Source organism: Macaca thibetana, chromosome 1, assembly GCF_024542745.1.
Source record: "Macaca thibetana thibetana isolate TM-01 chromosome 1, ASM2454274v1, whole genome shotgun sequence".
NCBI lineage: Eukaryota > Metazoa > Chordata > Mammalia > Primates > Cercopithecidae > Macaca > Macaca thibetana.
The window spans coordinates 218,414,246-218,440,236 of record NC_065578.1 but is presented as its reverse complement, the minus strand read 5'-3'; the positions used below and the strand labels follow the sequence as shown (position 1 = coordinate 218,440,236).

Genomic DNA, 25,991 nt, shown 5'->3' with positions numbered 1-25,991 from the left:
TAGCTGAGAAAAAAGGCTCAGAGACTGAAGTAATTTAATAAAAGTCATGTTGCTAGAAAGTAGTGAAACGCATTAAAACCCAAGTTTGTCTGGCTCCAAATGATTTCATTCTTTTCACCACACCATGCTTCTTCCAGTGCGAGAAAGCTTGGAAGCTGTGTTTACCACAGTCTATTCTGTGGAGCACTAATAAGGCAAAAGATGTTACACAAGCGCAAACGGATGCCATGGTCATGGTCAAGCAACTCGGGGGAATGCCAAGCATAGTGGAGCACTAACAAGGCAAGATGTTACACAAGGGCAAATGGATGCCACGGTCAAGCGACTGGGGAATGCCAAGCATATTAAAGCCAGTGAAGTCTTACAAAAAATACATTTTTATTTTTATTTAATCAGCTTTTCCCCCAAACTCATTTGATTACCAAATCTAGATTTTTCTTCATTTAACACTTATTAACATCTCTTGAAACCAATTAAAATAATCTGGTATTGGCTTAGTTAAATGACTGAAAGAGGAAAAAGGGTTGAATGAGAGCTTTAAATTGGAAATTCAGTTTGCGAAGCAACTAAAATAAAAAACTAGCAGTTATGGGGGAAGCATGTTAAGAAGATACAGTCTGTGCTCCCAGCGCAGCTGGGAGATGGAGATAGTGGGTGGATGGAGAGAGTCAGAGGCAAAAAGGGAAACAGACGTGAAATAATTCAGACAGCATATTTTCACTCAAGTTTTTAGTGATTCATGTGGGCTGAAGCTGAAGAAAAGATTGGGAAGAGCAAAGAGGCTTGAGCTGGCCCCTGAAGGATGTTAAGATTTACTCAGGGAGAGAAGAGGCTGGGAGACACTGAAAGAGAAAACAGGTTTGGAGAGTTAAAAAAAACAAAACAAACAAAGCGCTCAGGAAGTATATAGGGAAATAAAATAGGACAGGTAGAGCCGGTCTAGATGATAGACAGTTACACAGGCCGGGCCGGTGGCTCATGTCTGTGATCCTAGCACTTTGGGAGGCCCAGTCCAGCAACGTCTGTAATCCCAGCACTTTGGGAGGCCGAGTCCAGCAACGTCTGTAATCCCAGCACTTTGGGAGGCCGACTCCAGCAGATCGCTTCAGCCCAGGAGTTCGAGACCAGCCTGGGTAACATGATGAAATCCTGTCTCTAAAAAAAATGCAAAAATTAGCTAGGAGTGGTGGTGTGCACCTGTAGTCCCAGCTACTTGGGAGGCTGAGGTAGGATGTCAAGGCGACAGTGGCCCGAGATTGTGCCACTGCACTCCAGCCTGAGCGACAGAGCAAGACCCTGTCTCAAAATAAGTAAACAAATAATAAAAATATAGACAATCATACAGAAATCATCCTGTCGATAAAGATGGAAAGGATTAAAATCTGAAAGACTATGTAGACAGTCAATCTGGATAATGTGTGCAATTGAAATAGATTTTTTAATTTCACAACTGGAAGGGCTCTTAGAGCAAAGTTAATAAATGTCTGTCTAATGAATCAGTCAATCCCTTGCTCTACACATCTGATAACTGAAGCCCAGAGAGGTCACTTGATTTTCCTGATGTCACACAGCTCACTAGCAGCACACCTGAGTTGATAATTCATGTCTTCTGACTACCGAGAAGTATAGTACTCATGAACTGGGCATAAAATAGTGCCAAAGAAAGTGTAGAGGCCGGGCGCGGTGGCTCAAGCCTGTAATCCCAGCCCTTTGGGAGGCCAAGATGGGTGGATCACGAGGTCAGGAGATCGAGACCATCCTGGCTAACACGGTGAAACCCCGTCTCTACTAAAAAATACAAAAAAGTAGCCGGGCGTGGTGGCAGGCGCCTGTAGTTCCAGCTACTCAGGAGGCTGAGGCCGGAGAATGGCGTGAACCTGGGAGGTGGAGCTTGCAGTGAGCTGAGATCTGGCCACTGCACTCCAGCCTGGGCGACAGAGCGAGACTCCGTCTCAAAAAAAAAAAAAAAGAAAAAGAAAAAGAAAGTGTAGAATGTGGAGCATGTGACATAAATCAGCACATCCAACAGAGGGTGGTTTCTGTTTGAAGAGGCCTCTTTAAAAATAATTAAGACAACGAACCCCAAACCTCCTATTGCAGAAGCAGTGCTCTTTTTAACTGTTTCTGTCACAACTTGGTCCAATACCTTGTGCAAACAAACATGATATGTATGCAGGTTGCTGTTACTAAAGAAACAAAAATTAGAGAAAAAAGAAAATTACATTTCCAAAAAGCAGCATTATCTCCAAAAGCATATGGGCCAGGCATGACATCCATGCCTGTAGTCCCAGCTGCTCGGGAAGCTGAGGTGGGAGGAGAGCTTGAGCCTAGAAGTTGGAGGCAGCAGTGGCACTGATGAGGCCACAGTGCCTGCGAATAGCCATGCACTCCAGTCTGAGCAACATAGCAAGACACAGTCTCTACAAAAATAAAAATAGGCTGGGCATGGTGGCTCATGTCTGTAATCCCAGCACTTTGGGAGGCTGAGGCAGGTGGATCTCAAGGTCAAGACATCAAGACCATCCTGGCCAACATGGAGAAACTCCGTCTCTACTAAAAATACAAAAATTAGCTGGGCGTGGTGGCACGCACTTGTAGTCCTAGCTACTCTGGAGGCTGAGACAGGAGAATCGCTTGAACCTGGGAGGCAGAGGTTGCAGTGAGCCGAGATTGCACCACTGCACTCCAGCCTGGTGACAGAGCGAGACTCTGTCTCAAAAATAAATAAATAAAATAAAATAAAATAAAATAAATTAATAGGGCGTAGTGGGGCATGGTGGTCCACACCCATAGTCCCACCTACTTGGGAGGCTGACGTAGGAGGATCATTTGAGCCCACGAGTTCGAGGCTGCCATGAGCCTTGATCACACCACTGCACTCCAGCCTGGGCAACAGAGTGAGACACTGTCTCAAAAATAAAATAAAAATAAATAAATTTAAAAAGCGTATAGGAAAGGTAACAGAAAAGTAGAAACTTTCTTGATAAAAGAGCATCTTCTTAAAATCCCCACTCTACCTCATGTTATAATCCTTTTATTTACTACTTAGTATTAAGGACTTGTTCCCTATGTGTTTGAAACATGTTTGGCGCTGGGATTCGCTTCAAAGGAAGATACTAACAATAAGAAATTCCACAATGAAAACCCGCAGTGACCAAAAAGATAATAGTGATTTGGGGTATAATTTTGACTAAAAAGATTAGGTTAGGCTGTGCGAGCATTTTTGGCCATGAAAGTACAGAAGGATGCTAGAAAAACACAGTACGGTGGAAAAAGCGTTTCCCCGGAAGTCTGGGAGCCCACCTTTGGCATGAAAAGCGGGAGCACAGGTTGTAGTGAGCTAAGATCGTGCCATTGCACTCCAGCCTGGGCAACAGAGCAAGACTCCGTCTCCAAAAAAAAAGAAAAAGAAAAAAAGAAAGTGGGAGCACAGAACAGAAAATACAGAATGCAAGCTGCCAATTATGGGGGAAAGATTATCACTCGGCCCCAGCTGGCAGGGCGAACGTGACAAGAGAGTCCGCCTGCAATCGCAGCCCTGAGGCTGCTGGTAGAGCCCGGCGCGACCCCCCGCGAAGACTACCACTCCCAACTGCGCACGGGGCGCGCCGCCGGGGCCGCCAGGGCGGCTTCACGCGCAAGGCACTGTGGGACTCGTAGTCTTTCTCCCCACCAGCTCCTCGGAGCGGGAGAGACCCGAATTTTTGTAAATGATCCGCCCTTCCAGGCCCTGCTTCTCTTTCCTCCCTTTCCCTCCCACCTCCTTCTTTCACCGAGAGTTTGAAAATTCCCGCGGAGCCAGCGCTCGAGCGCGGAACCATCGCGAGAACTCTGGTCCCTGCAGCCGCGATCTCCGCCGGTTCTCCCCTCCCTCTCCGCCCTTTTCCTCCGCTCCCTCCCTTCCGGGGCGTGTGGAAGTCGGTCTGTCGGCCCGAGGTAATGCGCAGAGCGGCGCCGGCGCTGTTCGAGGCGACCAGGCAGCGTTGCAAGGGGAAGGACCCAGAACCGCGGCGGGAGCAGCGACTGCGTGTTAGCCGCTGAGCGGTCTGCAGGCCCACAGCCCGCGAAGGCACCCTCGGGGGCGTGTGGCTCTCAGGTGGCCGGGGCGGTCGCAGGCGGAGGCCGGCGCGCGGAGGAGCGGCTTCAGCCGGGCGGAGGGGTGTGAGCCCGGCCCGTGGCGGCCACGTCTCCCGGGAGATGCTGTGACGGACCCGCACGGGAGGAGCTCGCGCCTGGCCTGGCGACCCGGTGGACTCGGCCCGCGGCGGCGCGCTCACCCGCCCTGCTCAGGTAGGGGGAAGGGAGGGAGGGGGTTGGGCCCGCGCGGCGGAGGGCGGGTCGCTCGGCCTGGGCCCGCGGCGGCGGCGGCGGCGGTGGGGCTTCTGCTCCGCGAGCGCCGGGCCTAGGCCGGGCGTGCGCGGGGCCAACGGATGGGGCTCGAGGGGGCGAGCGCTGGCGGTGGCGGGTACGGAAGGCTCGCGGGCGCCGGGCTTCGTTACATAACCTCGAACCGGAGGAGCGGCGGCACATGGCGGCGGAGCGGCGCTGGTGGGTTCGCGTCCTGCGCCGGCAGCCGGGTCCTTTCCCGACCCGGGAGGGCCGGGGCCGCGACCCTTTCCCACTGTCCTCCCACGCGATGCACTTGTTGGCGGGCCTTTCCCCGAGGGAAGTGGCCGGCGTGCTGAGCCTGTCCTGTGTTGGCGCGTGTTCCACATGCGCCTGGGCCTGGCCGCAGTGAGTAGTCCGGGCGGGGAGAAGTTGGACTCGGGGCCCAGACGTGAGGCTCCAGCTCACCCGATTGGTCAGATCAAGGAGAGTTAAAATAAAAGCACATCTTGGGGTGCTTATTAATTTGCCTTCCTTGTTCCCACCTGGGAAGCTGAGGGCGATTACTTTTGCCACTGGTTGCCTGTTTTGGTTTGGGTGTTTTGTTTGGAGAGATGGGTAGATTTTGTTCTCAAAGCTTACGAGGTTCACACTATCTGTGAGCAGAGTTTTGTGAGATGAGCGTTTATTTCCAAATGGTCAGTTGTAGAAATTTTTGGAAGAACTGGGTTCTTTGTAGAACAAAACGTAGATCCTTTGGGGAAATCCTAAACGATAGTTTATTCTCAGAATACCCTAAAGAGCCTGTAGATTTTCACAACTGTCTTTGGCTGGGCGCAGTGGCTCCTGTCTGTAATCCCAGCACCTTGGGAGGCCGAGACGGGAGGATCGCTTGAGCCCCGGAGTTTGAAACCAGCCTGAGCAACATGGCGAGACCCCCCTTTTTTTTTTTTTTTAACTGTTTGTGTGTGTGTGTATGTGAGCTTTCACTGAGAGAGTCCCTTCGGAGAGAAGAAATTAAGAGTGGTTTACTGATTTCGGAGGATTTGACCAGGGATGACAAGCCCAGTTAAGGTTAATACTTGAAGGGATGTTTTAAGTGTGCTAAGCGCTATGGGAAGTCTACATTGTCGCTTTCTCATCTTTCAGTAACATACTACCAAACTGTCACGAGTTTGCAAACAACAATAATTATCTTTAAAAAAATTTTAAAACACCATGTCAACCGGGCGTGGGTGGCGCCTTTAGTCGCGCGGCTACTCGGGAGGCTAAGGTAGGGGGAACATTTGAGCTTCAGCCTCAAACCGAGATTTCCAGGATTACAGTGAGCTGGGATCGCGCCGCTGCACTCCAGCCTGTGTGACACAGCGAGACCCTGTTGCTAAAAAAATAAAGAATAAAAATAAAAAAGATCGTTATACGTCAGTTTTGAGACTTTTTTTTTTTATGCCTCTCCTTTTTCATAGGTACAGATACGTCTTAAGAGGACAGAACATTGTCTTTCACGCCTACCTTTAATATTTTCAGGGACTTCTCTTTCTTCCCAGAATGAAGTCTGACTTCCCTAAGTAAGCTCAAAGCCCTCTACAATAAGTGTATGCTACTATCTATCCTCATATATTCACAAATTTTATGCTTTTGCTATTCCGGAATCATCACCAATCCTGGGCCCATTCTGTGGAATGTTTCTTTGCTCATGTTTTTCATCCTGGAGTGCCTTCTTTCCTTTTTTAAATTCTCAAATTTCAGGACCTCCTTCGAAATCCCATATTTTCACTGTATTCTTTTTTTTTTTTTTGAGACGGAGTCTCACTCTGTAGCCCAAGCTGGAGTGCAGTGGCGCGAATTTGGCTCACTGCAACCTTCCCCTCCAGGGCTCAAGCAATTCTCGTGCCTCAGCCTGGTGAGTAGCTGGGACTACAGGAACTAGCCGCCACACCTGGCTAATTTTTTTCTATTTTAGTAGAGAGGAGGTTTCACCATGTTGCCCAGAGTGATCTCGAACTCCTGAGCTCAGGCGATCTGCCCACCTCGGCCAACCAAAGTGCTGGGATTACAGGCGTGAGCCACCGCACCCAGCCCACTGTACTCTTTTATTTCCCTTTATCCCACTTTTTTTACTGGGATCTCACAGCATATGCACCTCTATTGTGGCATTTATTCGTTGTGTCTGATATTCTGATAATTGACTATGTATCTCCTTTTCTAGATTGTAAACTCCTTAAAGTCAGGAAGTAGGTTATCTTCTTGCCCTTGCATTCCTTTACTAACACGGTGTTTTAAAAGTAGTTCGTGATTTAAAAATGTTTGAATTAAATTGGAAAGAAATTTCTGAAAGGCTTGAAGTTTCTGGGTCCACTGGTAGTTTACATTTAAATGACAATTCGTCTTTTTATTAGTCAAAAAGAAAAAAAGTAAAATTGCATACAAAGTGGTTTATGGAAATGCTTGCTTGGTACAGGTTGCAATATAATTGTTGAACTAGATTAGAGTTCCATTTTCTGTGGTGGAATTCAGTTACTGCAGGAATTTGTGTATTTCACACAGAAAACTGATTTATAGTATTCTGTTTTTAATATCTGGCCTAGTAATTTTAATAATTTTGTTTTGCTTAATACTGAACCAGTGTATACTTAAAAATAATTGGGCTCAATCCTGAGTTTTAAAAAATTGATTTTATTGTTTAACATGGCTATTCCTTGTCCCTGCTAGTGTCCTAATATCCTGCTACACAGTATCCTGTTATCCTAATTTATTACATTTAGGACCTATTAGTCCAAAGGCACTGTGACCTTGTCGAATGCCCAGGAATAAGATTTGGTGATTTTTGCCTTTTAGGAATTCGTAGTGTAGTGGAGAAGACAGGCAAGCAGAAGTAATGAATTTTTTTTTTTTTTTTTTTGAGAGTGAGTCTCGCTCTGTCACCCAGGCTGGAGTGCAGTGGCGCAATGTCAGCTCACTGCCAGCTCTGCCTCCCTGGTTCACGCCATTCTCCTGCCTCAGCCTCCTGAGTAGCTGAGACTACAGGCGCCCGCCCGGCTAAATTATTTTTGTATGTTTAGTAGTGACGGGGTTTCACCATGTTAGCCAGAATGGTCTCGATCTCCTGACCTCGTGATCTGCCAGCCTGGCCTCCCAAAGTGCTGGGATTACAGGCCTGAGCCACCGCGCCCTGCCGAACATTATTTTATTTAATTAATTAATTTATTTATTTTTCTGAGGCAGAGTCTTGCTCTGTGCCAGGCTGGAGTGCAGTGGCGCGATCTTGTCTTTTTGCAACCTCTGCCTCCCGGGTTCAGTGAATCTCCTGCCTCAGCCTCCCGAGTAGCTGGGACTACAGCCCGCGCTACCGCGCCCAGCTAATGGTTGTATGTTTAGTAGAGACGGGTTTCACCATGTTAGCCAGGATGGTCTTGGTCTCTTGACCTTGTGATCAGCCTGCCTGGGCCTTCCAAAGTACTGGGATTACAGGCTTGAGCTACCACACCTGGCCATGAAAAGCCGTGTTTTCATTCAAAGCTGGTAGAACATTCCTGCTCTGCCTATCTAGACTTTGGAAAGGAGTTGAAACTTTGTAAATTACTTTCTTTTTTTTTTTTTTTTTTTTGAGACGGAGTCTTGCTCTGTCACCCAGGCTGGAGTGCAGTGGCCGGATCTCAGCTCACTGCAAGCTCCGCCTCCCGGGTTCACAGCATTCTCCTGCCTCAGCCTCCCGAGTAGCTGGGACTACAGGCGCCCGCCACCACGCCCGGCTAATTTCTTTTTGTATTTTTAGTAGAGACGGGGTTTCATTGTGTTAGCCAGGATGGTCTCGATCTCCTGACCTTGTGATCCGCCCGCCTCGGCCTCCCAAAGTGCTGGGATTACAGGCTTGAGCCACCGCGCCCGGCCGTAAATTACTTTCTATAGGTTGCGAATGCTGGCATGTCATAAAAGGCTGGGACTCTATTTAATTTTGTACAGTACTGAACGTAGATGTTTCATGTGTGTTTGTGTTTTCATATACCTTTGAGATATTCTTTCTACTATAGTTTTTTTTTTTTAAGACAGTCTGGCTCTGTCGCTGAGGCTGGAGTGCAATGTCACCATCTCAGCTCACAGCAACCTCCACCTCCCGGGTTCAAGTGAATCCCATGCCTCAGCCTCCCAAGTAACCGGGGTTGCAAGCGTCTGCCACCATGACTGGCTGCTAAGTTTCATATGTTTAGTGGAGGCGGGGTTTCACCATGTTGGCCAGACTGGTCTCCAACGAACTCCTGACCTTAACCGATTCTCCCACCTTAGCCTCCCAAAGTGATGGGATGACAGGCGTGAGCCACAGTGCCTGGCCTATTTCTTTCTTTTTTTGAGACGGGAGTCTCGCTCTGTTGCCCAGGCTGGAGTGCAGTGGCAAGATCTCGGATCACTGCAAGCTCTGCCTCCTGGGTTCACGCCATTTTCCTGCCTCAGCCTCCCGAGTAGCTGGGACTACAGGTTCCCGCCACCACGCCCTGCTAATTTTGTTTCTGTATTTTTAGTAGAGACAGGGTTTCACCTTGTTATCTGGGATGATCTCAATCTCCTGACCTAGTGATCCGCCTGCCTCGGCCTCCCAGAGTGCTGGGATTACAGGCGTGAGCCACCGTGGCCCAGCCATGCAGTTGTTTTTGTTTGTTTTGAGACTTGTTTGTTTTGAGACGGGGTTTCACTCTTGTTGCCCAGGCTGGAGTGCAATGGTGCAGTCTCAGCTGACTGCAACCTCTGCCTCCCGGATTCAAGTGATTCCCCTGCCTCAGCCCTCTTAGTAGCTGGGATTACAGGCATGCGCCACCACACCTGGCCAATTTTTTGTATTTAGTAGAGACGGGATTTCACCCTGTTAGTGAGGCTGGTCTCGAACTCCTGACCTCAGGTGATCCACCCACCTCAGCCTCCCAAAGTGTTGGAGTGACAGATGTGAGCCACTGCGCCAGGCCCCTATTTCTAATAATACAGTGTTTTGATGTTCTCTGTAGTGTGCTTAAATTGTAAAAGTCTTAAAACCAATTTTGCCCCATAGATTCAAAGGCTGTTAAATTTGGAAAACTTTGATTTATTAAACTTTTTTTGAACTCCTTTGTGCTGGGCACCATGATGAAGTCTGGAGAAATAAGTACTCCTCTTTTCTAGAAGCTTGGATATGAAAGGGAGGAAGACAGAATATAGTAAAGCACATTACATGTATTGTTAAGTGCTAGAACCTGGATTCAAAGTTTGAATTAGAAATATGTTAGGCTGTGTTGCTATAAAGGAATATGCGAAACTGGATAATTTATGCAGAAAAGAGGTTTATTTTGCCTCATGGTTCTGCAGGCTGTGCAGGCATGACACCAACAGCTGCCTGCCTTCTGGTGAGGGTCTCAGGAAGCTTCCAGTCATGTCGGAAGGCAAAGGGAGAGCGGGATACTCACACGATGAGAGTGGGGAGTGAGGAGGTACCAGGCTTCTTGTTGTTTTTTTTTTTAAATACAGGGTCTCACTCTGTCGCCTAGGCTGGAATTCAGTGGTGCAGTTATGGCTTACTGCAACCTTGACCTCCCAGGCTCAAGCAATCCCAGTAGCTGGGAGTGCAGGCATGCGCCACCACACCTGGCTAATTATTTTTTGTAGATACGAGATTTTGCCATGTGGTCCAGGCTGATGTCGAACTCCTGGGCTCAGTCAATCTGCCTGCCTCAACCTCCCAAAGTGCTGGGAGCCACCACGCGTGGCTTTAAACAGCCAGATCTCACGTGAATTCATTACTCTGGAGAGGGTACCAACCCATTCATGAGGGGTCCTCTCCCATGACTCAGACACCTCCTACCAGGCTCCACCTCCAACATTTCAGTATGAGATTGGGAGGGTACAAATATACAAACCACATTAGGTTTATTTTTTATATTTTTAGAAACAGAATCTTGCCCAGGCTGGAGTGCAGTGGCCTGATCATAGCTTACCGCAACCTCCAACTCCTGGTCTTAAGTGATCCTTCCACCTAAGCTTCGCAGAGTGCTGGGCGTACAGGCATGAGCCATCATGTCTGGCCACAGTTTAAATACTGTGGCTTTATTCTCTTTGAGCTAGTACTTCTATATCATCTTTGTTTTGCATTCAAACAAAGTAACAAAACTCACCCAGCCTAAGAAATAGAACATTTACTGTATTTCATTTTCCAGAAAAATGCTCATTGTGTGTTATCCTTTGGACTTTGGATTTTGTGAAAATCTTTCCAAAATTCTATTGGGATGATTTTGATTGAAGTATAGGGATCATGGAACTTTTTTGCTTATTATTCATTAGCACTCCTTTGAAAACACGTTAGAAAAAGCTACTGCGTGGAATTCTGAAGGTTTTGGTTCTGGTTGAATTACTTTGGTTTTAAGTTTAGTAGTAAAAATGTGTTAACTTCAGTTCATCATTAAACTGGTTTTATCAAGCTTTGTAAAAGGCTGTCAGAGGGGAAAACAACATAGTAACAATGTGATTCTGGCCTTTTTCTTTTGTTTGTCTAAAAATTTTTTGGTACCTACTTAGTAGGAGATGAATAGGATCAATTTGTATAAATATAACAGCAACTAAGGCTTGAGTATAGGACCCTCATGAGGGTTTTGTATTGGAGGCTAATGGTCATAGCTTCCTGTTGATGCACACACCCTTTATATTAGGTTAGACTTTTGGATCTGTTTTGGATAATAAAAAGCAGACTTCTGCTTTTAATGACTTGGAAATCTCAAACATAACTTCCTAGGGTTTGTGACTTAATGGTGACATATGTGGTTAAGTTTTTTTTTTTTTTTTTTTTTTGAGAGGGAGTCTGGCTCTGTCGCCCAGGCTGGAGTGCAGTGGCCGGATCTCAGCTCACTGCAAGCTCCGCCTCCCGGGTTTACGCCATTCTCCTGCCTCAGCCTCCCGAGTAGCTGGGACTACAGGCGCCCGCCACCTAGCCCGGCTAGTTTTTTTTTGTATTTTTTAGTAGAGATGGGGTTTCACCGTGTTAGCCAGGATGGTCTTGATCTCCTGACCTCGTGATCCGCCCGTCTCGGCCTCCCAAAGTGCTGGGATTACAGGCTTGAGCCACCGCGCCTGGCCTGTGGTTAAGTTTTTTGAGGCAGTCTATCAAGTTTTTGTTTAGGAGATAGCATTTATAGCCTGAACAGAAAATGATAACTCATGTATTTTAATTTTTTGAGTGAATCTTTGAAATGTTTTTTTCACATAAATTTTTTGGGGGGAGGGGACTCATGGAGAGAATAAGAATGACAAGAAAGAACGTTAGGTTGATTTTTGCCTTGTTCCCATCCTAAGGCTACATAAATATCTTCTGTATTTTTAAAGTTGTATTTTTATTTTATATATATGTATATGTTTTAAGATTCTTTAAGTAATTATTGATTTTATAAGAAATCCAAGCCATACGGAAATGAGCAAATCACAAATTTGCATCACGCAAAAGTAAACGGCACTAATGCTTTGTGAATATTTCAGACATCTCTGTTTGAAGATAAACAGATGGAAGAATTCATAGTGACTGTTGTATGAAATGCTAATTTTTAGAAAAAGTTAATTTTATAAGATAACTGAAAGGAAAGGAATTGTTAAATTTATAATAGTTCTTTTAACATAAATACTTCGTTACAAACTTTTTTTTTTTTTTGAGACGGAGTCTCGCTCTGTCGCCCCGGCTGGAGTGCAGTGGCCGGATCTCAGCTCACTGCAAGCTCCGCCTCCCGGGTTTACGCCATTCTCCTGCCTCAGCCTCCCGAATAGCTGGGACTACAGGCGCCCGCCACCTCGCCCGGCTAGTTTTTTGTATTTTTTTTAGTAGAGACGGGGTTTCACCGTGTTAGCCAGGATGGTCTCGATCTCCTGACCTCGTGATCCGCCCGCCTCGGCCTCCCAGAGTGCTGGGATTACAGGCTTGAGCCACCGCGCCCGGCCGTTACAAACTTTTAAAAGCTAAACGTATCTGTTAGAAGTGGCTGTTATCCTGTTATTTTACCACAGGTTTCAGTTTGATAGTATTGATTCTCTTCTATGAGAATGACTTGGACTAAGTGTTAGAACTGAATGTAGTCCTTTCTGCACTCAATAGATAGGCGGAGGAGTGCTGAGAAACGGTGATGACTTGTACCTCGGATCTCTCTTTTGCCTGATTTATATTCTACGCCTTTGGGCCTTCACCTTTCTCCCAAAAAAGCTGCACAGTTCCCTGAAACATGGGCCTCTGCTCAGGTCCCGTGGCATGGTATGTAATTAGGGACTTCCAGACCTGGAGTTTTCCTGGAGTTATCTAATTCCCCCTTCATTTCACTTCTCCCCACACATGCTAAAGGATGTTAGAATTCTCTGGATTTTGTGAACTCACCTTCTTTCTTCTGTACCTGCTTCTGTGTGCTACACACACACACACACACACACACACACACTTCACTTGCTAGATATCAGGGGAGGAATGTAATGTATCACTTCTACTGCTTCACTCTACCAGTGTGTGAAGTCTTTGCTGCGATGAGTAACACATTATACCAGACGTGCTTATTGAATAGTCCACATGTCCCCTCTGAACTGAAATATCCAAATAGCTTTTTATCATCTGCTGAACTTTGTGATTCTGTGTCTAGATTATCTGTTTCATTGACCTATTTGTCCATTACTAGCCTATATCACATTGTTTCAGTTATTAAATTACTTATTTTTGTAGGGGACAGAGTCTCACTGTCACCTAGGCTGGAGTGCAGTGACACAATTTTGGCCCACTGCAACCCTTGACTCCTAGGTTCTCGTGCCTCAGCCTCCCAAGTAGCTGGGATTACAGACACATGTCACCATGCCTAGCTAGTTTTTGTACTTTTAGTAGAGATGGGGCTTCACCATGTTAGTCAGGCTGGTCTCGATCTCCCGACCTCAGGTGGTCCACCCACCTCAGCCTCCCAAAGTGGTGCTGGGATTACAGGCATGAGCCACTGTGCCCAGCCTTTTTTTTTTTTTTTTTTTCTAACTATTTGATTAAATAAGTTCGTCTTCATTCTCCTTTGGTTGTATTTAATACTAGTATTTGGCTGTTAAGAATACTATTGATAGGCTGGTGTCTCACACCTGTAATCCCAGCACTTTGGGAGGCTGAAGCAGGAGGATTGCTTGAACCCAGGAGTTTGAGACCATCATGGGCAACATAGTGAGACCTCATCTCTACTTAAAAAAAAAAAAAAAAAAAAAAGGCCGGGCGCGGTGGCTCAAGCCTGTAATCCCAGCACTTTGGGAGGCCGAGACGGGCGGATCACGAGGTCAGGAGATCGAGACCATCCTGGCTAATATGGTGAAACCCCGTCTCTACTAAAAATACAAAAAAAAACTAGCCGGGCGAGGTGGTGGGCGCCTGTAGTCCCAGCTACTCAGGAGGCTGAGGCAGGAGAATGGCGTAAACCCGGGAGGCGGAGCTTGCAGTGAGCTGAGATCCGGCCACTGCACTCCAGCCTGGGCGACAAAGCGAGACTCCGTCTCAAAAAAAAAAAAAAAAAAAGTTAGCCAGGCATGGTGGCACGTGCCTATAGTCCCAACTACTGGGGAGGCTGAGACGAGAGGCTTGCTAGAGCCCAGGAGATTAAGGCTGCATTGAGCTATGATAATGCCACTGCACTCCAGCCTGGGCGACAGAGTGAGACCCTGTCTCAAAACAAACAAAACCCAAAAAAACCGCAACACAATACTCGATATACAGTGTACATTCTTGCACATGTCCTTCCCCTTTTATTTGAGGCAGAGTCTCGCTCTGTCACCCACACTGGAGTGCAGTGCTGCAATCTCCGCTCACTGCAACCTCTGCCTCCTGGGTTGAAGCAATTCTCCTGTCTCAGCCTCCGGAGTAGCTGGGACTAGAGGCGCATACCACCATGCCCGACTGATTTTTGTGTTTTTAGTAGAGACGGCGTTTCACCATACTGGTTGGGCTAGTCTCGAATTCCTGACCTCAGGTGATCCACCTGCCTAGGCCTCCCAAAGTGCTGGGATTACAGACATAAGCCACTGTGCCCAGCCCTGTATTTGTTTTCAACATGGGTATGTAACAAAGTCTAAAATATATCAATATATCTTTATTCTCTCAGGCAGTAAGAAGACTCTGTATGGTTTATTTAAACCCCACGCAGCCATTATTATTGTTGTGTAGTCAGTGTTTAGATTTTTTTTCTGTATATGTACCAGTACTTTGACATCATCATTCTTGTTGCCTCTCAGACCTTCTATCTGATCTCTGTTCTACCTGAAGCCTTCTTGAATCCTTTAACATTTCTTTTAGGCAAACTTTTTTTTGTCTAAAAACGTATTTCCTATTTGTTAAGGATCCTTTCAGTAATATATAATTATGTTGGCAGTTAAACTTTGGATTAGACTTCTGAAGATATTCCAGAATTCTGATTCCACTACTGTTGTTGAGTCATTTCTCTTTTTTTGTAGTGCGTAGGATTCATTGGACTTCCTGACTCAGGGAATCGGTGTGTCTTTACAAATCTGGGAAATACATTGCTTCTTCCTATTAGCGTTGTATTTTGGGGGGAGATTCTGATTGGGCGCATCTGAGATCTTTATATTGTCTATAATGTAAAACGACGCATCCGTTTGTGCAGCATTCTGAGTAAGTTTTTGGGACTTTCTGGTTTACTTTTTTACTTACCCTTTGAGTTTGTTTTTGTTGAATATTAAGTAGGTACAAAATAATTTATTTGATGAGTGGGTGCAAAAGAATATAAGCTGGAGAAGATCACGGTACAGTGAATACCTGTATACTCAGCACCAAGTTCTAGAGAAAGAACATTACCACTACTTCAGAGTCCCTCATCTTCCGCCTTCCCTCTCAAATCCACTGTGGATTCTGTTTATTTTTTCCTTGTTTTTTTCATAGTTTCATGTTTGCATCCTTAAGCAATATTTTGCTTAGTTCTGCATGTCTTTTTAACCTTATATAAATGTCATTTTGCATGTTTTTTTCTGCTGCTTTTATTTTTATTTTTATTATTTATTGTTTGTGTCAGAGTTTCACTCTTGTTGCCCAGGCTGGAGTGCAATGGCATGATCTTGGCTCACTACAACCTTCACCTCCCAGGTTCAAGCAATTCTCCTGCCTCAGCCTCCAGAGTAGCTGAGATTACAGGCATTCGCCACTACGCCCAGCTAATTTTTTTTTTTTTTTTTTTTTTTGGTATTAGTAGAGATGGGGTTTCACCATGTTGGCCAGGCTAGTCTTGAACTTCTAACCTCAGGTAATCCACCCGCGTTGGCCTCGTAAAGTACTGGGATTATAGGCGTGAGCCACCGTGCCTGCACTTTTATTGTTTGTTTGTTTATTTATTTTGAGACGGAGTCTCACTCTGTCACCCAGGCTGGAGTGCGGTGGCACGATCTTGGCTCACTGCAAGCTCCGCCTCCTGGGTTCATGCCATTCTCCTGCCTCAGCCTCCTGAGTAGCTGGGACTACAGGCACATGCCACCATGCCCGGCTGATTTTTTGTATTTTTAGTAGAGACAGAGTTTCACCTTGTTAGCCAGGATGGTCTTGATCTCCTGACCTCGTGATTCACCCGCCTCAGCCTCCCAAAGTGCTGGGATTACAGGTGTGAGCCACCGCACCCGGCCAGGTTAATAATGTATTCTGGCATTCATTCATATTGTTGCGTGTAGCTGTGATTGATTCTCATTGCTCCATTGAGTTTTAGTTTTTAATTTTTCATTTTTAGAAATTCTATTATTTTTTCAAATCTACTTGATTTTTCCTTTATCACATTTACAGTTATTTCTTATCAAGCTAAATCACTGATTTACACAAATATATTAGCCATTTACTTTCTAATCTCTGGTAATTTCAATATCTGAAGTTCTCAATAATCTGATTCTGCTGGCTGTTGATATCCTTGTGTGTTTTATTATTTGGACTGTGAGCTGCTTTTCTTTTTTCTTTCTTTTTTTTTTGAGACAGAGTCTCACTCTGTCGTCAGGCTGGAGTGCAGTGGCACAATCTCGGCTCCCTGCAACCTCTGCCTCCTGGGTTCAAGCGATTCTCCTGCCTCAGCCTCCTGAGTAGCTGGAATTACAAGTGTATGCCACCATGCCTGGCTGATTTATTTCCGTGTTTTTAGTAGAGACGGGTTTTCACCTTGTTGGCCAGGATGGTCTCTATCTCTTGACCTCATGATCCACCTGCCTCGGCCTCCCAAAGTGCTGGGATTACAGGCATGAGCCACCGCGCCCGTACCTGTGAGCTTATTTTCTTTCTTGCTTTAACTTTGAGAGTTCTTTGAGATTCCAGAGGGAGGGTGTGTGGTTGTTTCTGTGGATTGCTTGGAGCAGCCAACCTGAATATACTTGATAATAAAATCTTCTCTTGAGGATTTTTTTTTTTTTTTTGAGATGGAGTCTTGCTCTGTCGCCGAGACTAGAGTGCAGTGAGGCTCACTACAACCTCCACCTCCTGGGTTCAAGTGATTCTCCTGCTTCAGCCTCCCGAGAAGCTGGGACTACAGGTGTGCGCCACCACGCCTGGCTAATTTTTTGTATTTTTAGTAGAGACAGGGTTTCACCGTGTTAGCCAGGATGATCTCGATCTCCTGACCTCATAATCCGCCCGCCTCGGCCTCCCAAAGTGCTGGGATTACAGGCGTGAGCCACCACTCCCGGCCTCTTGAGGATTTTCGTATAACATAGCTTGAATTCTGGCCACACATTTGTATGAAAGAAAATGTCTTTCAGAGTAAGAGACTCAGAGCCATGGTCAATGTGGACAGCTTTATTACTTCCCATCCTGTACAATGGGGATTGTTCTTGCTCACCTTTAGGCTGATATGGCCTAGTGGAGTTTAATGGGTTTGAGGGAGGCTCTTATTAGTTGTCTTTGCCCTAAGCTTTATGTTTTGCCCCTGGATCTTAGAGTGCCCAGAATAAGATCAGGGTTCCCAGGAGTGGATTTGATAGCTAACCAACTCAGATGGCTAAAATCTTTCTGTATTTTAACTAGTATTTTTGGGTGTTTATAATAGGAATCTCATCTTCGAAATGAAAGACAATTTTATGCATATCTTTTTTCTGTCCAGCAAAAGATATGTACCAAACTTGATTTCTGGGGTTTCTGTGAATTTACACATTTTTCATGGACTTTCTCCCCCTTTATTGAAGAAGTAATTTTTCTTTTTCTTTTTTCTTTTTTTTTTTTGAGAAAGAGTCGCGCTCTGTCACCCAGGCTGGAGTGCAGTGGTGCGATCTCCGTTCACTGCAAGCTCTGCCTCCTGGGTTCACGCCATTCTCCCGCCTCAGCCTCCCCAGCAGCTGGGATTACAGGCACCCACCACACACCCAGCTAGTTTTTTGTATTTTTAGTAGAGACGGGATTTCACCGTGTTAGCCAGATTGTCTCGAGCTCCTGACCTCATGATCCGCCCGCCTCAGCCTCCCAAAGTGCTGGGATTACAGGCATGAGCCACTGCGCCCGGTCTGAAGCAGTAATTTTTCTGAAAGACGCCAATCACTCTTTCTTTTTTCTGTGGGGAGGATGGTGGTGGTGAAGTGTTCTTTGCAAGGAGGTTAGACAGTGAGATGAATTGCACTGAACTAGTGTTTAAAGAATCTAGGGAATAATGTATATCCTTAATACATCTGGCTTAATGACTGTTTACTTTCCTAAAGCTGTTTGGGAAATATTTTCTTTTTTTGTTTGTTTGTTTTTGAGACGGAGTCTCGCTCTGTCGCCCAGGCTGGAGTGCAGTGGCGCAATCTCGGCTCACTGCAAGCTCTGCCTCCCGGTTTCCCGCCATTCTCCTTCCTCTGCCTCCCGAGTAGCTGGGACTACAGGCGCCCGCCACCTCGCCCGGCTAGTTTTTTGTATTTTTAGTAGGGATGGCGTTTCACCGTGTTAGCCCGGATGGTCTCAATCTCCTGACCTCGTGATCTGCCTGCCTTGGCCTCCCAAAGTGCTGGGATTATAGGCGTGAGCCACCGCGCCCGGCCTGGGAAATATTTTCTTAGGAGACAGTAGAATACCTTGGTCCCAGATGCACGTTACTTGTTTTTGAGACTGAATTTTGCTCTTTTGCCCGTGCTGGAGTGAAGTGGCACAGTCCTAGCTCACCGTAGGCGGAGGGAAGTGGCACGGTCCTGGCTCGCCGGAGGCGGAGGGAAGTGGCACGGTCCTGGGTCGCCGGAGGCCTTGGACTTCTGGGGTCATCCTCCTGCCTCAGTCTCCCAAGTAGCTGGGACTTAAAGGCGTGAGCGTCCGCATCTGGCCAATATGTATTTTGTAACCAGATTTTAGTTTCTCTTTATTTTGTTGGTGGCTTTTAATGTTTTTCTTGGCTGGAGATAATCCAGTATATTGTTTACAAATGTGTCATAATAATGTTTTTTAAAAATATTTACAGTGGAAGTATGCGAGACTTAAGAGCTCAAGTGACTAGTGGTCTCCTGCCATTTCCAGAAGTGACTCTTCAAGCCCTTGGAGAAGACGAAATAACATTAGAATCTGTGCTTCGTGGAAAGTTTGCTGCAGGTAAACATAATGTTGCTGAACATTTACTAATACAGTTGATTTGTAAGTTAAATAATAAGTATATGTTTTAGTTTATGTGGAAGAAATAAAAACAGAACCTAAGTGATCTTAAATATATAACATCTACAGTTACGTATATAACATTTCTAAGGTCTTTTTTTTTTTTTTTTTTTTTTTTTTTTTTTTTTTTTGAGACGGAGTCTCGCTCTGTCGCCCAGGCTGGAGTGCAGTGGCGCTATCTCGGCTCACTGCAAGCTCCGCCTCCCGGGTTTACGCCATTCTCCTGCCTCAGCCTCCCGAGTAGCTGGGACTACAGGCGCCCGCCACCTCGCCCGGCTAATTTTTTTGTATTTTTAGTAGAGATGGGGTTTCATTGTGTTAGCCAGGATGGTCTCGATCTCCTGACCTCGTGATCCGCCCGTCTCGGCCTCCCAAAGTGCTGGGATTACAGGCTTGAGCCACCGCGCCCGGCCATTTCTAAGGTCTTGAACACGTTATCAGTGAACCTCTGATTGGGGAGTTACAGTTAATTTTTCCTTATTAAAAATTTCACGTGTTTTGTATCTTAGTATTATCTATGTTTGGGAAGTAGAAGTAGCATGCAACTAGTTGTTCTTTATAATTAGGGAGTTTTATTGGTGATGCGTTTGGATTAGAACTTGAACAGTGTCATGAGTAGAAAAATCTAGGGCCCTAGATGTTATAAAATTTTCAGAAAATCTTATTTTCTTATTTCACTAACCCTGAATAAGATCTTGATATGTAACTTAGATTGTGTAATACACCAGAGAACCGTACTGAAGAAGCCTTTCTCTTACAGATCTTGTTCTAATGAAAGCTATTGCAGAAGACTTTTCTGAAAATAAGCTTCATAGCCATCTTCCCAACAGGCAGACAGCAAAACATGTGTGTTAGTCATTTGTCTCTTTACAGTGCCATTCTCTTGAATGTTAAAAGGAGCAACAGTACTTTCTTTTTTTTTTTTTTTTTTTTTTTTTTTGAGACGGAGTCTCGCTCTGTAGCCCAGGCTGGAGTGCAGTGGCCCGATCTCAGCTCACTGCAAGCTCCGCCTCCCGGGTTCACGCCATTCTCCGGCCTCAGCCTCCCGAGTAGCTGGGACTACAGGCGCCGCCACCTCGCCCGGCTAGTTTTTTGTATTTCTTTAGTAGAGACGGGGTTTCACCGTGTTAGCCAGGATGGTCTCGATCTCCTGACCTCGTGATCCGCCCGTCTCGGCCTCCCAAAGTGCTGGGATTACAGGCTTGAGCCACCGCGCCCGGCCTGCAACAGTACTTTCTATATGCCAGGCATTGTATAATGACTTGATTGGAGTCGGTATAAAACTTTTCTAAGTAGCCGCTGTTCTGTGTAACTGAGAATGAAATGGTTTATTTGATCCCGGTTACACAGGTAAGTGGCAGAAAGGAGCCTGGAACCTTGGCATTCTCAGACCCCACTGTGCCATGCTACTTAAACTATGGCCTCCCTTAGCTATAAACTTACATATCCAACTAATGTACTTGGATGCTTGATGGACATCTCAAATTTAGAAGTTATCATTCATCTGGTTGCTCAAGCAGAAATTCAGAGTCTGTACTTTATTCTTGTTTTACTCACCTCCCTGTGTCTAATTCATCAGCAAGCAAATCCAGTTAGTTCTACCTCCAAGTTGAATCTCCATTCAACCCACTTTTCTTTTTTTTTTTTGAGACGGAGTCTCGCTCTGTCGCCCAGGCTGGAGTGCAGTGGCGCGATCTCGGCTCACTGCAAGCTCCGCCTCCCGGGTTCACGCCATTCTCCTGCCTCAGCCTCCCGAGTAGCTGGGACTACAGGCGCCCACAACTGCGCCTGGCTAATTTTTTGTATTTTTAGTAGAGACGGGGTTTCACCGTGGTCTCGATCTCCTGACCTTGTGATCCGCCCGCCTCGGCCTCCCAAAGTGCTGGGATTACAGGCGTGAGCCACCGCGCCCGGCTCAACCCACTTTTCTCTATCCAGTCACCAAGCAGGTGTCATCTTCCACCCACTGCTGCTACTCTTTGCTTCTGCTTGTCCATTCTTTGCTTAGCAGCTGGAGTAACATTTAAAAACATGCATAAATCAGATAGTCACTGACTTGATTTAAATCAGATAGTCACCTGTGACTTTACCTTGCAGGCAGAGTAAAATCCAAACATGACTGACTAGTAGGTGGAGAAGAGGTTCTGATATTTCCTATTGTTATGCTAATTATGTCTTAATTTCTCAATTGGACTGTGAAGTCTTTGGGGGTAGAATAATGTGTTATATTTTATAACTGCCATAACTTCTAGTTTAAATTATTTAAGCTATAGTAGTTAAAGCATGAGTTTTGGAGTTAAATGGACTTGGGATCTCCCTCTGCCGGTGCTACTTTTTGACTTTGGGAAAGTTAAACTGTATTAAGGTTTAGCTGCGTTATGTCTGCATTGAGGTGTGATAAGGAATAAATGAGATATGTTCAAGCACATACCATGGTGGCTTTTACTGAATGACTACTATTGTTGTTGTTATTATTATTATTATTATTATTTGAGATGAAGTCTTGCTCTGTCGTGCAGGCTGGAGTGCAGTCGCACAATCTCGGCTTACTGCAAGCTCCGCCTCCCAGGTTCACGCCACTGAATGACTATTATTATTGCAATGATAGTTGCTTGATTATAAGTTTGAGGATCACTGTGTTGTATAAATGCTTAGATTTCAATGTGGAGATAATATGTCAAGTTTTATGTAATGAACATATATTTGTATGTAAATGAGCTAACCGTTATTGCATTTTTTGTGTATATACAACACTAAATTAAGCAATTTTTTTTTCTTCTAGGGAAAAATGGACTTGCTTGCTTGGCTTGTGGTCCACAACTTGAGGTAGTAAACTCTGTAACAGGAGAGCGATTGTCTGCTTACAGATTCAGTGGAGTCAATGAACAGCCTCCTATAGTTTTAGCTGTGAAAGAATTCTCTTGGCAGAAGAGAACTGGATTATTAATAGGACTGGAAGAAACAGAAGGGAGTGTTCTCTGTCTTTATGACCTTGGAATATCAAAAGTAGTTAAAGCAGTTGTTCTTCCTGGAAGGGTAGGTACTGTTTAAGATACCGGGACATTCTCTTTCAAAACTGAACCCCTGCTGGTTATACAGGTGTGTTACTTTGTGAAATTTCATTGACCTGCAACATTACAATTTGTGTACTTATATGTAAATGTGTTACCTTAGGTAAAGTGTTTAGAATAAAAATGAGGTTAAAGATGATGTTATTCAAGGAACTTAACGCTTAAAATGTAACTTTCTTATTGGTTAAAACATTCCAGAGTAAAAATAGCAGTGATGTCTAATGTTCTGATACTCTTTTTTTGTGGAAAGTATCATCTAAATCTTGTTCTTATCTCCAGTTGTCTTCTATGAGGACACTCAAAGTTTTTAAACATGTATTCATTACTATGCAATTTTTAAAATGTTTTTATCTTTTAAATTTGAGACTATAGTCTTGGATTGGAGCATTATGGAAAATATATGTTGGATTCCCAGAATGAATAAATTGAACTTGGTCTGTGCTTTTAGAGAGCTTATAGTCTAGTGGGAGAAGACAAATGAATAAGACTAGCATAAATATAGTGAATGCCTTGATAAACTTAAGCACTCGGAACGCAGAGAATGGATAATTTCTAGTCAAAAGAGTTGGACATTTTAGATAAAGAGGCTGGCATGGAAAAATAATAGTACATGGAGCATTTGGGAAACTAGACTTGATTTAGAATGGCTGAGGGAGGGGTAACGGGGAGGAAGAATGGGGGCCAGAAACGGTGAAGATTTACATTGTGAATGGCCTTGTTTGTAATTAGGGGCTCCTTTGAAATCAACGGTGAAGTAAATTTTTTTTTTTTTTTTTGAGACAGTCTTGCTCTGTCACCAGGCTGGAGTGCAGTAGCACGATCTCGGCTCACTGCAACCACCATGTCGCGGATTCAAGCCATTCTCCTGCCTCAGCCTCCTGAGTAGCTGTGACTACAGGCATAGCTGGGACTACAGGCATGCGCCACCATGCCCAGCTAATTTTTGTATTTTTAGTAGAGACAGGGTTTCACTGTGTTGGCCAGGCTGGTCTCAGTCTCCTGACCTCATGATCCCCCTGCCTTAGGCTCCCAAAGTGCTGGGATTACAGGCGTGAGTCACCACGCTCGGCCAGTGGTGAAGGAATTTTAAGTAGAACCCTCATGTAAAAGACTTGCTTGGATTGGGTCAGAGAGGATATTGTGAGAATAGAAACAAAGAGACTGTTGTCATTCAGGTAAATAATGATGAGCTGAAGCATGGAAATGACTAAAATAGAGATGGAGAAGATGGGGCAGATTGAGAACACATACGGAAGGAAACATGGACCCTCATTGATCATTTGGATGAGGAATTGAGAAGAAACAATATTCCTGAACTGGTTGCTCAGTTGAATGGATGGTTGTTGTATGGAAGAGAGAATATAGAATAAGGAAAAGATGGGGGAGTAGCGATAGACACTTTCAAAAGTTCAACCTACTAGCTATTTTTTGAGTAGGGTGCAATATACACTCCTAAATATGGTGGGTTTTTTTTTAAAAATTTTTATTTTTTTGAGACGGAGTCTCGCTCTGTCGCCCAGGCTGTCGTGCAGTGGCTGGATCTCAGCTCACTGCAAGCTCCGCCTCCCGGGTTTACGCCATTCTCCTGCCTCAGCCTCCCCAGTAGCTGGGACTTACAGGCGCCCGCCACCACGCCCGGGTAGTTTTTTGTATTTTTTGTATTTTTTAGTAGAGACGGGGTTTCACCATGGTAGCCAGGATGGTCTCGATCTCCTGACCTTGTGATCCGCCCGTCTCGGCCTCCCAAAGTGCTGGAATTACAGGCGTGAGCCACAGCACCCGGCAATATGTTTATTTTTAACTGTCTTCTAAAATTAAGGTAATATTATTAATCACTTCATATAGTATTTGTATGAGGAATGCAAACTTAGATTTTCTACTCCTCACTGAGGAATTGAATATGCTTTGGTATTTATAGACATTATTATAGTCATTAGAAAAGAAAAAATGATGAAGTTACAGCTTTCAGAATTAGAAACACTAAGTAATGTTTTGTATGCTAATACAGAGAAAGAGCCAGGCTTTTGTCTGTAGTAAGTTACAGCCTGAAGAAAACTTTTAATCTTATTAACACATAAATCATTGATATCAGATATTTTCTTTTCTTACCAGAACATTCGTCAGTACAGGTTGAGAATCCCCTATCCGAAACGCCTGAGACAAGAAATGTTTTAGGTTTCAGGTTTTTGGATTTGGATGTTCAACCTGTATTAGCGTAGAAATCACCAAACATTTTATATATCATACCTAATTAATGTTTATGAATTAATAGGAAATTGAAGGAAAGCTAGGTATAAAATATGGATGACTAGTTACAGACATTTAAAATTTGACTCACGAGATGAAGGGGAAAAATACGACTCCATAAAATAGCTAAAGTATAGCTTTTTTTAAATAATAGCAATTCTTGTTAAGTGTCAGTGATCCAGTGACTGCTAGAACTTTATATGAAGTCCAGTAGAAAGAAGGCTAGACCTCTTCAGTCTTTAAGGTATGAAGAGGACTTAAAATACCTTTTTTTGTTTGTTTTATAAAGAGTAAGCAGTAAATTTTTCGAGAATGGTTAGTTTTTACTCTTAGAAGAGTCCATAGAATCCTAGAGTAGCTGTTTAAGAGCTTTAAAGTGAGAACAATTTAGGTTTGAGTTTTATGTGTAATGATTTTATGGCTTGAATAACTAGACTAACTTTCTAAGCCTTAGGTTATTTCATCTTTAAAGAGAAATAATCACACATAGTCTACTATCAAAACGTTGTCTTGAACATTAAATGAGCCAGTTCACACAATGCCTGGCATATAGTAAGCTCTCCGTAAACATCAATGTTAGTCCAACTGCGTGATTTTTTCTGTATTGAGTGATGGTGTAATTCCTAGTATATCTGAAGATTTCATTATTCAGGTCACAAGTATCAAATGCAGATTTACTCTATTTGATAATCTTAAATCTATTATAATTGATAACCTGCTTTAACTTAAATGTATTGTGCTGTTAATTGTATTTTCTTACTTTGCAGAAGAAAAGCAAATCATGTATTATGTTTTCTAGGTGACAGCTATTGAACCTATAATTAATCATGGAGGAGCCAGTGCAAGCACTCAGCATCTACATCCAAGTCTGCGATGGCTTTTTGGAGTGGCAGCTGTGGTCACTGATGTTGGACAGATCCTTCTTATTGACCTATGTTTGGATGACTTGTCATGCAATCAAAATGAAGTTGAAGCGTCAGGTAATCAGTTCTTTACTTGAAACCAAAAATGGAGCACCTGGATATTCTGTTGCAATATTTTTTTAAATAGCCAAAATTTTTTATAGCAACTGGAGTAAAATAAAAGATATCTTCCTGTCTATTTAAAAAAAAAGGTATTTTAAAATCTTTTTTATTAGCTGGACCTGAGCACAGTGGATACTTCTTACATAAGATACTGTTTTGTTGATCAAGTGTTCATATGTTCTCAAGCAGGCCTTGAGAAAGGTAGTGATAATTGATTTTGTTTCCATGTACATATCTGAATAAGCTCTATTCTTAAGTAAATGCCGGAATAAGGGCTAAATGTAAGAAATCTTGAGCCTTATCAGCCAATATGAAATTATCCAGCAATGTACGATCTAACATAGTGTTTTTTTTGGGCATATTGTTTGTGTTTCTGTGGTAACACCAAGATAGAAATAAAGTAATAGGAAATAACAGTAATTAAAAGTCTTTCTCACAAAATGACATCCTAAAATAGAAGTTAATTCTATTCAGAGTCAAAGAAAATGAAACAATTTTTTTCCTTTAAATGCTTGTATTTATAAAATTAATTTTTTTAAGTGCTTTCAGTTTTTGAAAATTATGAGACTCTGGTTTATGAAGAAAGGAAGAGCTAACGTTAAAATGTGTTTTTTTACTCTTAGTTTTTAGAAAGGGACTGTTTGACCCTTTTTAAAACATTTTGACTTTGGCTTTGTGAGGACATTCTTGATTTTTTTTTTTTTTTTTTTTTTTTGAGACGCAGTCTCACTCTGT

The 25,991-nt window shown here is 44.1% G+C and overlaps 1 protein-coding gene across 3 annotated transcripts in view; it reads left to right on the top strand.

The window, feature by feature from the left end:
• The first annotated feature begins 4,214 nt into the window (after positions 1-4,214).
• Positions 4,215-25,991, top strand: part of AHCTF1 (AT-hook containing transcription factor 1) — a 97,261-nt gene continuing 75,484 nt past the window's right edge. The window contains exons 1-4 of one of the 3 annotated variants that reach the window (XM_050771586.1): positions 4,215-4,290; positions 18,726-18,853; positions 21,696-21,949; positions 25,031-25,211. In XM_050771586.1, the coding sequence (XP_050627543.1) occupies positions 18,733-18,853; positions 21,696-21,949; positions 25,031-25,211 (556 nt within the window). In that variant the 5' untranslated portion in view covers positions 4,215-4,290; positions 18,726-18,732. Of the gene's footprint in view, positions 4,291-4,340; positions 4,549-18,725; positions 18,854-21,695; positions 21,950-25,030; positions 25,212-25,991 lie in introns of those variants that run through there. The other 2 variants (XM_050771568.1, XM_050771577.1) reach the window with 2 other exon arrangements.